This window comes from Numenius arquata, chromosome 1 (genome assembly GCF_964106895.1).
Source record: "Numenius arquata chromosome 1, bNumArq3.hap1.1, whole genome shotgun sequence".
Lineage (NCBI taxonomy): Eukaryota > Metazoa > Chordata > Aves > Charadriiformes > Scolopacidae > Numenius > Numenius arquata.
In genome coordinates, this window is record NC_133576.1 from 141,372,765 (window position 1) to 141,385,392 (window position 12,628).

Here is a 12,628-nt window from a genome sequence, read left to right on the forward strand (position 1 = left end):
CCTGGGCTGGGGGTGCAGGAACCTGAGTTGGGGTGTGGGGTCCCAGACTGTGGGCGTAGGACCCCGGACTGGGGGTGCAAGAGCTGGGCTGGGGGTGCAGGACATCGGGTGGGGGTGTGGGACCCCGGGCTGGGGGGGAGGGTGGCTACTTCAGAGGCTGCAGCAGGTTTGGGGTAGCCCCGCACCCCCTGGTCACCCCAGCCCCGCAGGGCCACCACAGAACAGAGTCCTGTAGCCCCCCCACGTCAGCACCCACCCACTCCCCCATGGCTGCCCCAGGGCTCAGGGCAGGGTGAGAAGTGCTCGGGGGTCCCGGATGGCAGGGATGGGGATGGGGACAGGCAGGGGGACAGGCAGGGGGGGCAGCCCGTGGCCAGCCCAGGGGGCCAGGAGCTTTGGGGAAACCTTACTGCAGGGGCAGGGGGCTGCACGGGGAGGGGGGGGCTGTGGAGGGGCCACTTGGGGCTCCCTGGGGACACAAGGGGACATGGCAAGGAGGGGAGGTGGCAGCCCCTGCCCGGGGGCTGCCGTTGGGGCCTGGGTGGGGAGAAATGGGGAGGGGGGAGAGGGAAGAGTGGGGACAGCAGGGTGCCAGGGCTGCTGCAGGGGCAGAGCCCCCCCGAGCACAGCCCTGTCCTGCTGGGTGAGGAGCAGAGGAGACCCAGCGCTGTGAGGGTCCCCACAAGAGCCAGGTCCTCCCAAGCTGGGGGGCTGGGGGTCTCTGCAAGGGCCAGGTCCCCCCAGCATCACCTGCAGCCCCTGAGGGTGAGGGGTGGGAGGGTCTCGGGGGGCCGGGGGAGAGACCTGGCTGCCTGGGGCAGGAGGCGATGCTGTTCGGGGGGGTGGAGGGGGGGAGCGAGCGTGCCTGTCCCCGTCCTCATCCTCATCCCGGGGGGTGTCAGAGCCACGGGGGCTCTGCCGGCGCGGGACCCCCTGCCCGCACCCCGGATCTCCCCCCACACCAGCACCGAGGACCCGACCGGGAACCCTCTGCCTGGAAACCGCTCCGGCATCTGCCTGCGGCTCGGGGCACTGCCCGCTCACCGGCCACCACCGTGGCCAGCCCTGTTGGCCACCCCAGGAACCCACCATGGCCAGGGATCCCCGTGTGATGCCAGCCCCGCAGCCTGGTCCCCCTGTCCCCCCAGCCTCGTCCCCCCCAGTCCCGGGGCACTGCCCAGCTGACGGGTGCCTGCTCTGGGGACAAGGGTGACATCGCTGGGGGCAGTGGGGACAGGATTTTGCTTCCGGGCTGGGAAGCTTCGCTTTCAGCCCCGGTGCCGAGGGGAAAGGATCCGTGAAACCTTAGCCCCTGACCTTCCTGTACCCCCTCCACCCCGCCACGGGCTGGTGGGCTCCGGGCGCTGGTTGCCACAGGCCCCAGTGGCACTGGTGGCACCGATCCAGCATCAGGAAGCGGTGATGCCACCAGGAGCACGTGGCCTCAGCCGGGGTGTTGTGGCTCTTGGGGGGTGTTGGTGGCAGCCTGGGCCCGGCTGTGAGAAACTGCGTGCTCAGGCATCAAAACGGCTCTGACCGGGGGGCGCTCCGATGAGCTGGGGTGCTCTGATGAGCTGGGATGCTCTGACAAACTGGGATGGTCCGGTGAGCTGGGATGCTCCAATGAGCTGGGATGCTCTAACGAGCTGGGATGCTCTGAGAAACTGAGTTGCTCTGATGAGCCGGAATGCTCTGGACAAGCCAGGGTGCTCTGATGGGCCAGGGTGCTCTGACACACTGGGATGCTCTGGACAAGCCAGGGTGCTCCAACAAGCTGGGGTGCTCTGGATGAGCCCAGTTGCTCTGACAAAACTGGGATGCTCCAACGAGCTGGGGTGCTCGAACAAACCAAGATGCTCTGATAAACTGGGGTGCTCTGACAAGCCAGGGTCCTCCGATGAGCTGGGGTGCTCTGGTGAACTGGGATGCTCTGGACAAGCCAGGATGTTCAGACAAACTGGGGTGCTCTGACAAACTGCGATGCTCCAATGAGTTGGGGTGCTCTAACAAGCCTGGATGCTCTGACGAACTGGGATGCTCCAAAAAGCCTGGATGCTCTGATGAGCTGGGGTGCTCTGACAAACTGGGATGCTCCAATGAGCCCGGGTGCTCTAACGAGCTGGGATGCTCTGGACAAGCCAGGGTGCTCCAATGAGCTGGGGTGCTCTGGTGAACCGGGATGCTCTAGATGAGCCAGGATGCTCTGACAAGCTGGGGTGCTACAACGAGCCGAGATGCTCTGATAAACTGAGGTGCTCTGACAAGCCAGGGTCCTTCGATGAGCTGGGGTGCTCCAATGAACCGGGATGCTCTGACAAACCAGGGTGCTCTAACGAGCCAGTTGCTCTGATGAGTTGGGGTGCTCCAACAAGCTGGGATGCTCTGATGATCTGGGGTGCTCCAATGAGCCAGGATGCTCTGGACAAGTCAGGATGCTCCAACAAGCTGGGATGCTCTGATGATCTGGGGTGCTCTGATGAGCCAGGATGCTCTGACGAACTGGGATGCTCTGGACAAGTCAGGATGCTCCAGCAAGCTGGGATGCTCCAATGAGCCAGGGTGTTCTGATGAGTCGGGGTGCTCTAACGAGCTGGGATACTCTGATGAGCCGGGATGCTCTGACAAACTGGGTTGCTCTGACAAGCCGGGATGCTCTGGACAAGCCAGTGTGCTCTGGCTGAACCGGTGTCCTCCAATGAGCCCGAATGCCCCGATGAGCCACGATGTTCTTACAAATTGGGATGCTCTGGATGCTCCGACAAGCCGGGGTGCTCCAACAAGCCCTCCCCGGGGCTGGAGGCGGGGTTACTCCAGTCAGGTCACCCATCCAGGCGCCACACGCAGCCACCCCTGCTTAGCTTCCGCGCCGCGCCACGGGCCCGCGCCCCTCCTCGGGCAGCACCGCCCCGCGCCCGCCAGAGGCCGCTGCGGCTCAGCGGCGGGCGCGAGGAGCCCGGCGGAGGAGGTGGGAGGAAGTGGGAGGGGCGTGGCCAACTGCCCGCCCCTGATTGGCCGAGCGGCGGCGCGGGGCGGCCCCGCCCCTCGGAGGGTCTGGCAGGGCGGCGGGTGGCTCCGCCCCCTGTCAGCGAGCGCGCGGCGGCGGCGGCAGGGCCCGGTGCGCAGCGGGGCCGGGGCGGGGGGGGGGGGCCTGGGCGAGACCACCGGTCCGGGCGGGGGGGTGCCCCGGGAGAGGGGGGGTGTCCCCCGGGAGAGACCGCTGTGAGGAGGACGGTGGGGGAAGGAACGGCCCGGGGGGAGGTTATGGGGTGGGGGTGGGGGGGCAGGGTTGTCCCGGTAGAGCCCACTGCTGCGGAGAGAGGGGGGGGGCAGGGTTGTCCCGGTAGAGCCCACTGGTGCGGGGGGGGGGGGGAGCGCAGGGCTCTCCCGGGAGAGACCACTGCTGTGGGGCTAGCGGGGGGGAAGGCTCTCCCGGGACAGACCATTGCGGGGTGGGGGGGGGGGGGACGGGGACGAGGGGCAGCCCCCGGGGCGGTTTCCGGGGCCGGGGGGGGAGCAGCGGGAATGTTCCGGGAATAAGGGAAAAATCACCGCCACCCGCCATCCCGCAGGTGGTGACGGTCGGGCCTGACGGCGGCGGCGGCGGCGGGGGCCGATGCCCCGGCGGAGCTGAGGGGAAGCGGCGGAGATGGAGGTTCGGGCGGGAGTGGCGGTGTGGGTCCTGTGCGGCTTCCTCCTGCAGCAGGGCCGGGGCGAGCGGCCCCCCGGCTCCCACCTGGACGAGACCGCCATCGCAGGTAAGGTGGTCGCCACCCCCCCCCCCCCGTTACTCGCCACCCCCCCCACGGTATTGGCCACCCCTCCTCTCGTTACTCGCCACCCCCTCCCCAACTCGTTACTCGCCACCCCCCCTCCGGTACTCGCCAACCCCCCCCCGGTACTCGTCATCCCCCCCCCCCGGTACTCGTCATCCCCCCCCCCGGTACTCACCAACCCCCCCCGTTACTCGCCACCCCCACCCCCCCCGTTACTCGCCACCCTCCCCCCCGGTACTCGCCGCCTCCCGGAGCCCCCCGGCCCCGGTGGGTCCCCCGGTGGGTCCGAGCTCGGCCCCGGAGGCTCCGGCCCCGGTTTCCCCGCGCGAACCGGGCCGGGTCGCGTTTTGAGGCCGTCTCTGGGTTTATGGGGCTCGGAGCTGGTGTTCCCCGCGGGGGGGGGGGGGACGCGGGTTCGAGTCCCGCAGCGCCCGGGGCAAGGGTCGAAGGGCCAAAAATAAATCCGTGTTTATTTTTGCGACGGGTTCCAGCTATTCGCTAATGAGGGTGTTTTGTGCCGCGGCTCGGGGTGTTCCCAAATTGCCAGGGTTTGAGGTTTTTGGTTGGTTTTGTTGTTTTTTTTTAAGGCCGTTCCCAGGCCGTTCTCAGCCCGGCCAGAGGAGGGGGGGACCCCCAGGGTGGCGGAACCCCCTGTCCCTGCCCGGCTGAGCTTGTCCCGGCCCCGGAGAGGGGCCGTAGCAAAGAGCCAACACCAGATATTTTGTGGTTTTCCCCTCCTTCTGCCCCAAAAGCCGAGAAGCCAGCCAAAAAGAAGGTGGGTTTCGGGCCGGGGCCAACACACGCTGCTGGCGGAGGGCCGGGGGTTGGCCAAAGCGCCGTGGGCCACCGGTGTCGCCTGTGTGTCCTTGTGCCGGTCCCTGAGGTCAGAGCTGGCAGCCGGCTCCCGAAAACGTGCTCTTAATTGTCGGGAGTGAAACGGCGATCCTCCTCGTCAGGGCAGCGGCGGCAACGGGTTCGTATCGGAGGATCAGGGAAAGGTTTGGGTGGGAAGGGACCTTAAAGACCATCCAACACCTCCTGCCCCTGCCCCGGGCAGGGACACCTCCCACCAGACCAGGTTGCTCCAAAGCCCCTGTCCAACCTGGCCTTGGACACCTCCAGGGATGGGGCATCCACGTGGTTCTTGCGCGCCAAGGAAAAACCCTGGGGAGCTGTGTCCTGTGGAGAAATAAATTGGTTTTCCAGCGAAGCCGAAGCCCTGCTGGCCTGGGTGAGACTTGTGTCAGCATCTGGGTGGCATCCTACCTCCATCCTACCTCCATCCTACCTCCATCCTACCTCCATCCTACCTCCATCCTACCTCCATCCACCCCATACCATTCTGTGATGGACCCGCTCCGGAGGGTCCCAACCTGGCACAGAGCTTCCACGAGGGATAACCTGCCCCTTCAGGGGCGGGGGTATAAAAAAAGGCACATTTGCACCCAAATTGTGTCGGGGAGGAGCCGCATGGGTGCCGGGCTGCTTCCCTCCCCGCTCTGGCTGGTGGTGAGTAAGGGCTGGAGCTCTCGGGGGGGGTGTTTTTGGCTGGGGTGGAAGGTGCAGGTGTGGGTGTTGGCGTTATAAGGGAGATGAAAGTCGCCGCGGCGGCGTTGCTAAGAGGGCGTTTGGCTTTTGTGTACGGAGCCGGGTGGTGAGAACAGGGCAAGTCCCTGGAACCCGCCGTATCAGGAGAACGATCGGGAACTGGCTGGCTGATTCCTGGGCAGGCAGATTGTTTCATCTCGGTGGCTGGATGATTTATGCCACTTACTGCTGTTTTATATTTTTTATTTACTTCCCCCCCCCCCCACTTTTCCTTAACTAGCTAGCTGTTCTGCAGGACGTTGCTTTTGATATTCTTTGCGTGTGATCCCAAATCCTTCAGGCCGGTTCGCATCCAGTCTGCTCCATTAAGGAAACTGGATCTCTGCAGTCTCCTGATGAAGCAAGGTTTGTGCCTCCAAGGAATTTCCAGATGGGTTATTTTTGGAGGCCCTGCAGAAGTGTGGCAGCCCTGGTGATTCAGCTGCTGGCTTGCTCCTCTCCCCAAGCGGAGGCAGAGCAGAGGCAGGGCAGGCAGGGAGCCGTCCGGAGACCCGGGGCTCTTTAATAAAAATCACCCACAGGTGGGCTTTTCCTGCCAAAGAGGTATTTTTTTCCTTACTCTTGGCGTGTCCTCGGTTACTTCGGGTTTTAAAAACCCGCCGAGCAGCACGTGGCACCTTGCGAGGGAATAGCTGGTTGCAGGTTGAAACCCAAAATGTGCGGGTGAACCTGGGCAAAAAGGGATTTATTGGCTCCGAACGCGGGTGACTCGCAGCCCCGTCCCTTACTGGGACAACTGGGAAGTTCGGCGCGGCTCGTTGCGCTCTGCTCACGCAGCCTGAGGTTAATGCCTCCTCCGGGATCGCTTTGGCCCGTGGCTTTTTTAGCTTTGGAGGGCTGTTGCTCCTGGGTGGGTGCCGGGAAGATGCTTCCCCGGGAGCAGAAACCCAGGGGCCGTGTTGGCTGCAGCAGCTCGGGCTCCGGCCGGGGAGCGGAGGTGGGTGTTTCATGGCCTTCTGAAAGTGAAAGGACTCACTTCTGGCGGGTTTTCGAAAGCGAAAGGGTTCTTTTTTTCCTTCTTTTTCTTTTTTTTTTTTTAATTTATTTTATTGCTAGAGAAGTTGACGGCACGGGTCACTTTTTCCTGGAGCAGGGGAATTCTGGAGGAGGGGCAGGGAAGCCGTGTTTGCAGGCAGCAGAAGCTGAGTTCCAACAGCGTTTGCTCGTTAGACTCTATTGCTTAGATCCCTGTGCAGGCCCAGGGGATGCAGCGACGTGCTTTCTCGAGGATTAGTGTTTTATATGTTTCCAAGATTATTTTTTTTTTTTTTAACATAATTTTCAAATGGGTGGTTTTATCCATGGAGTAAAAATTAAAAGTTGGAGACTGAACTCCCGGAAAAATCAGATTTTTTTTTTTTTTTTTTCCTCCCGGCTTTGACTTGTGTGAAGCCGAGCGCTGGTAGCGAGTGCTTAATCTTTAATCTTTTCCTGCCTTATATCAGATTTAATTTCGGTTAGACTCAGACAACGCCGGAGCCATTTCGCAAGGCCCAGGGGAACGGGGACAGGGGAGTGTTTCGGAGCCGAGAAACTCCAGCCCGACCCCGAAAGCTGCTCGACCTCCCCAACCGCCTCGAGGAACCCTCCGTTGTTTTGTTTTTTTTTCACACCGGAGCCCAGGTTTTGGAAGAGCACGGCGTGGTGAAGGAGGCGGCCGGTCCCCCGCCGCCGCGCAGGATGTGCTGACAGTCACCCTGCCGTTATTGTTTTCACCCGCTGCCGGTTATTTTTAGCATGAATTTGTCTGGCCGCAGCTTCCAGCCCCGGGAGCCGTCGTACACCCCCCCCTCTAAAAGGGGCAAGAGAGGCTCCTCATCCACCTTACAGCAAATATTACTTTCGGGTGGTAGTATTTTATTTTTTTTTTTTTTCCTCTTTCTTGCTGTAATCTGCCCCTCGCCCGAGTGTAACCTATTTAATGCAGTTTTATTTTTTGTTTTTTCTGCTGGCAATAGCCCTTATCACAACATCGTTGAAGCGTTTGACAAAAGTTTTACGTGCGCCACCGGTGGCTTTGGTCACAAGTTTTGTGGGTTTTTTTTGTTTTTTTTTTTTTTAAATTCGATCTCGGTAAAATGAGTAAGTTTGCTGGGGAGCCTGTTTTTCGTGTCGGCTGGTACCCGTGAGGTCGCTCTTAATTATTTCACTCGATTTGCCTTTTGTGCAGACCGGCGTGGGAGGGCGGTGAAATGTCACCGCTGCTGCTCACGCCGGGGACCTTTAATTTTGGTTTTCATAATTATAATCATAATTGTCTAGGTTGGAAGGGACCTTTAAGATCATCTAGTCCAACCATCAAATATCAGCCTTGTTGGCCCTTTAGGTGTGTTTGTAGGAGATCCAAGGAAAACTGACGGTGACGGGGCTGGGCTCGGGATGACTGGGACTCCTTCCCGGTTTCCTTCGCGGCGATACCCTTTCATCCCCAGCTCTCTGCTCTGCTGGAGTCCCACCTGCCCCGTCTCCCTACGATAACATGGAGATAGGAAATGGTCCGAGTCTGCCTTCCCCTGAGCCCTGTTTAATTTTATCTGGAGATAGTTTCCCTGTGGTCTCGCACCCACAGGGATGCAGGGCTCTGCCTGTGCGGGGGGAGCTCCGGGGTCTCCTTGGGGTCCCCGTTCTGGCATAGAATCATGGAATGCTTTGGGATGGAAGGGACCTTAAAGCCCATCCGGGGACACCTCCCACCAGACCAGGTTGCTCCAAGCCCCCTCCAGCCTGTCCTTGAACCCCTCCAGGGATGGGGCAGCCACAGCTTCTCTGGGCAACCTGGGCCAGGCTCTCAACCCATCCATCCGTCCATGCATCCATCCATGCATCCATCCATCCATCCATTTCTTCCCCAGATCTCATCTCCATCTCCCCTCTTTCAGTGTCAAACCCTTCCCCCTCCTCCTAGGGCTCCCCTCCCTCATCAAGAGTCCCTCCCCAGCTTTCCTGGAGCCCCCCTTTAGGTGCTGGAAGGCTGCTATAATATATATATTGACCAATAATATATATAGTGACCTGAACCAGACTGTAGTGGGACACTGGAATGGGTCGCTTATGGAAACTGCCCTGGTGAGGTAACAATGAAGGCCTGCTGGATCACTCTGCTTGGCTTTGTGACGCTGCAGTGAGATGTCACCGCTGGTTGCCATACCTGCAGGACATGCCAGTAGGCTGGGAGGAGGTTGGTGACGGTGGGTCTCATTGCCACGTCTGGGTCGCTGAAGCTGTAGCTCCGTAGACTGATGCTGCTGACGGGGATCTCCACCAGCAGGATCCTGGCGAGGTGACCGTGCTTCGTGATTGTTTCATAGAAGAAGTTCACGCTCGGTTTGGGGGCTCTCTTGGCCAAGTTTGCCCATGACATGCCCCAAACCACTTGCTCGTGAGGGTCTTTGGAGCGCTCCTCTTTCCCCTCCTCTCTCATCCTCCCTGTGCCCGTCTCCCCCTTCCCTCTCCATTCCTCAGTCACAAGATTTCCGGAGTCGCCTTCGCTCTTGTTCCAGTGGTGTTTAACTCGGGGGATTCTCACCCCAGGCAGGAGGGGGGGGGTGGTGTCGGTGTGTTACCAGAACAGAAATTATAAAAAAATTATTAAGGTGGTGTCAAAAGAAACCCTGACTGCATACGCTCAGGGTTATCCTGTTTGCCTGTAGCGCTTTGAGTTCAAGCTGCGCTTAAAAATGAAAGAATATCGATGTTTAGCAAAATAAATGTGAGGGGGGGGGGGGGCTACAACCGCAAACTTAATTAGCCATTAATTTGATAGGGGAGGGAAAAACGTATTTTTGGGTGGGGGTGCTGTGTGCAAGCGCTGAGTCGAGAACTCCCGCACTCCTCGCTCGCAGATACAGGGCTTTATTGAAAATTCATCCTTTCCTGCAGAGTCTGCGCCTTGGGAAGCGATGGGTTGGGGAGTTTGAACTCGCAGCGAGATCTTTTGAGTTATGGAGAGAAAGTGGCCTCGGTGGTGTCTTCCGGAAGGTGGGAGCACAAACGGATGGATGGGTGCTTCCTTATCTCCCGATTTTATAATTATCTTCATTAGGTGCTGCGTTAACGAATCCCTGTGTTGGTGCGTTTATTCCACGGCGCTGACGTTTACGTCGCTCACCCCGATGCCAAAAATCCACATTTGTCCTCTGTTCCTTTGCCAGAACCTCGGATTTTACCCGCTCCAGCGAGGGAGATGCTTTTATGAGTTACCTTTAGGAAGAAGTTTATGGTTGGAAGCGGGGAGGTCAGCGTTAAAATCCGCGGTGGTTAATTGAGACAGCGTGGATCTGCCTGCGCTCGGATGCTCGTTAACCTCCCGCTGCTGCGCAAACGGAACCGCAGCGGGGTTTCATCCCCTGTTCGGGTGCTGGAAACCCCCAAATCCTCCCCGACCCTGCCCCGGACTTTCCCTGCAGTAGTTTTTCCAACCTTGTCTTTCCCGAAGGAGTTGGTGAAATACGAGGACCTGCTTTGGCTTTTCTCACTTTCCCATAAAATGCTTTTTAAAGGAGTCCTTGTCTCCAGGACTAGGAGGGTTTTGCCACTCTGCCTTCTGCTTTAGCCTTGCTTGTGCTGGAGTAGAATTTGCACGTGCAAGTGGCAGCTTGGGGCTGGGCAGCTCAAAGAAAACTTAGTGGAAAAGGAAAAAAAACTTAATTTTGGAGAGTACTTGGAAAACTCTGCCAGGCGTTGAGTGTTCTGGATGGGAAAACGCGGCGGAGAGCGCGGCCTTTACTTCGTTGAGGGACAAAACTCGTCTCGAGGAATTGCTGTTCCGAGGGATGGAGAAATTGTGGTCTTTTGGCACCAAAGCGGGGCTGGACGGGGATGCGCTGGGGCTGGCAGCGCTGCCGGCAGCTCCTGGCTCCAGCCTCCTGGTTCCATTCCCCGCGTTGGCCCGGGAACTTGGAGCTGTGCTCGGCCGGGATATTTATTTTTAATTTATTTATTATTTTTAAAAAATCCACAGAGCGTGGATTTTCATTTTCTTATAATTTATGGGTTTATTCCTTTGAAAAGTAGTTTTTCTTGTGCCCCAAGTGCCTCCCAGGTGGTATTTTCTCTTGAGCAGCTCTGCCAGTGGAGCTTCCTGGGATGTTCTCTGCTGCCATGGGGCTGGAGCGGGCGGCAGAGGTGAGCTCTTGGGGGGGATTTATTTTCATCGAGTCATAGAATGGTTTGGACGGGAAGGAACCTTAAAGACCACCCAGTCCCATCCAGGGACGCCTCCCACCAGACCAGGTTGCTCCAAGCCCCCTCCAACCTGGCCTTGAACCCCTCCAGGGATGGGGCAGCCACAGCTTCTCGGGGCAACCTGGGCCAGGCTCTCACCACCCTCACAGCAAAGAAATTCTTCCCCACATCTTATCTCAATCTCCTCTCTTTTAGTTTAAAAACTCCTCATCCTATTGCTCCCTTCCCTCATCACGAGTCCCTCCCCAGCTTTCCTGGAGCCCCCCCCTTTAGGGACTGGAAGGGGCTCCGAGGTCTCCCCGGAGCCTTCTCTTCTCCAGGCTGAACCCCCCCAACTCTCTCAGCCCGTCCTCACAGCAGAGGGGCTCCAGCCCTCCCAGCATCTCCGTGGCCTCCTCTGGCCCCGCTCCAACAGCTCCATGTCCTTCTGGTGTTGGTGGCCCCAGAGCTGGCCCCAGGACTCCAGGTGGGGTCTCCCCAGAGCAGAGCAGAAGGGTACAAATTTCTCCAGAGTTGTGCCAGCACAAGTACGTATAAAGCTCGTGCTGAGACTTTCCAAGCTACTTCTGGCCTTTGCCCTCACCGCGTCCCGCTGGGAAAGAAAAACCTGAATTTAACTCTGACCTCCTGGGAAGCACCATCAGGGAACACTGAGCTGTTGGAGCCCCGACCTGAGCAGGGACCTGGGGAACCCACATCGTGCCCGGCTCCCAGCGATGCCCGGGGAGAGCACGGCCCTCGCACGTGACTTGCAAACAGAGGCCAAATGTGGATGTTGAACCTTTTTGGTTTTTGCATCGCCGCATCCTCTTTTCTCAGGGCTGAGCTTTCCAAACCCCCACCCCGGTCTCTTTGTCCCCTGCGGTCGGTGGCAGCCTGGAGCGGCTCTGGCCGTGCCGTCACACACGGTGTGTAAGAGCTGAGAGAACTGGCAGATGTTATTGCTGAGCCACTCTCCATCATTTTTGAGAGGTCTTGGAGAACAGGTGAAGTGCCTGAGGACTGAAGGAAGGTCAATATCACACCAGTCTACAAAAAGGGCAAGAAGGAGGACCCAGGGAACTACAGGCCAGTTAGTCTCACCTCTGTCCCTGGGAAGTTAATGGAGAGACTCGTTCTGGATGTCCTCTCCAAACACGTTGAAGATCAAGAAGTTATTGGAAGTGGTCAACACGGATTTACCAAAGGTAAATCATGCTTGACCAATCTGATAGCCTTCTATGACGTTATAACTGGATGGCTGGATGAGGAGAGAGCAGCAGATGTCATCTACCTTGACTTCAGCAAGGCTTTTGACACTGTCTCCCATAACATCCTTATTAGAAAATAAAGGAAGTGTGGGCTAGACGAGGGGGCAGTGAGGAGGATGGAGAACTGGCTGTGTGACAGAACTCAGAGGGTTGTGATTAATGGAGCAGGGTCAAGTTGGAGGCCTGTAACCAGCAGTGTCCCCCAGGGGTCAATACTCGGCCCAGTCTTGTTCAACATATTCATCAAAGTCCTGGACGAGGGGACAGAGTGTATCCTCAGCAAGTTCACTGATGATACCAAACTGGGAGGGCTGGCCGACACTCCAGAGGGCTGTGCCACCATCCAGCGTGACCTGGACAGGCTGGAGAGCTGGGCAGAGAAGAACCTCATGAGGTTCAACAAGGGCAAATGTGGGGTCCTGCACCTGGGGAGGAAGAACCCCAGGCACCAATATAGGTTAGGGGTGGATCTTCTGGAAAGCACCACTGAGGAGAAGGATCTGGGAGTCCTGGTGGATAGCAAACTTTCCAGGAGCCAGCAATGTGCCCTTGTGGCCAAGAGGGCCAATGGGATCCTGGGCTGCCTAGGGAAGAGTGTGGCCAGGAGGTGGAGGGAGGTCATTCTCCCCCTCTACTCTGCACTGGTGAGGCCACAACTGGAATACTGCGTCCAGTTCTGGGCTCCCCAGTTCCAGAGAGACAGGGAACTACTGGAGAGAGTCCAGCAAAGGGCAACTAAGATGATTGAGGGATTGGAGCATCTCCCTTATGAAGAAAGGCTGAGAGAGCTGGGACTCTTTAGCCTGGAGAAGA

At 58.7% G+C, this 12,628-nt stretch overlaps 1 protein-coding gene across 3 annotated transcripts in view; it reads left to right on the plus strand.

The window, feature by feature from the left end:
• The first annotated feature begins 3,585 nt into the window (after window positions 1–3,585).
• Window positions 3,586–12,628, plus strand: part of STIM1 (stromal interaction molecule 1) — a 110,518-nt gene continuing 101,475 nt past the window's right edge. For 2 of the 3 annotated variants that reach the window (XM_074144588.1, XM_074144596.1), the window contains exon 1: window positions 3,647–3,755. In XM_074144588.1, coding sequence (XP_074000689.1) covers window positions 3,647–3,755 — 109 coding nt within the window. Of the gene's footprint in view, window positions 3,756–12,628 lie in introns of all 3 variants that reach the window. The other variant, XM_074144603.1, reaches the window with a different exon arrangement.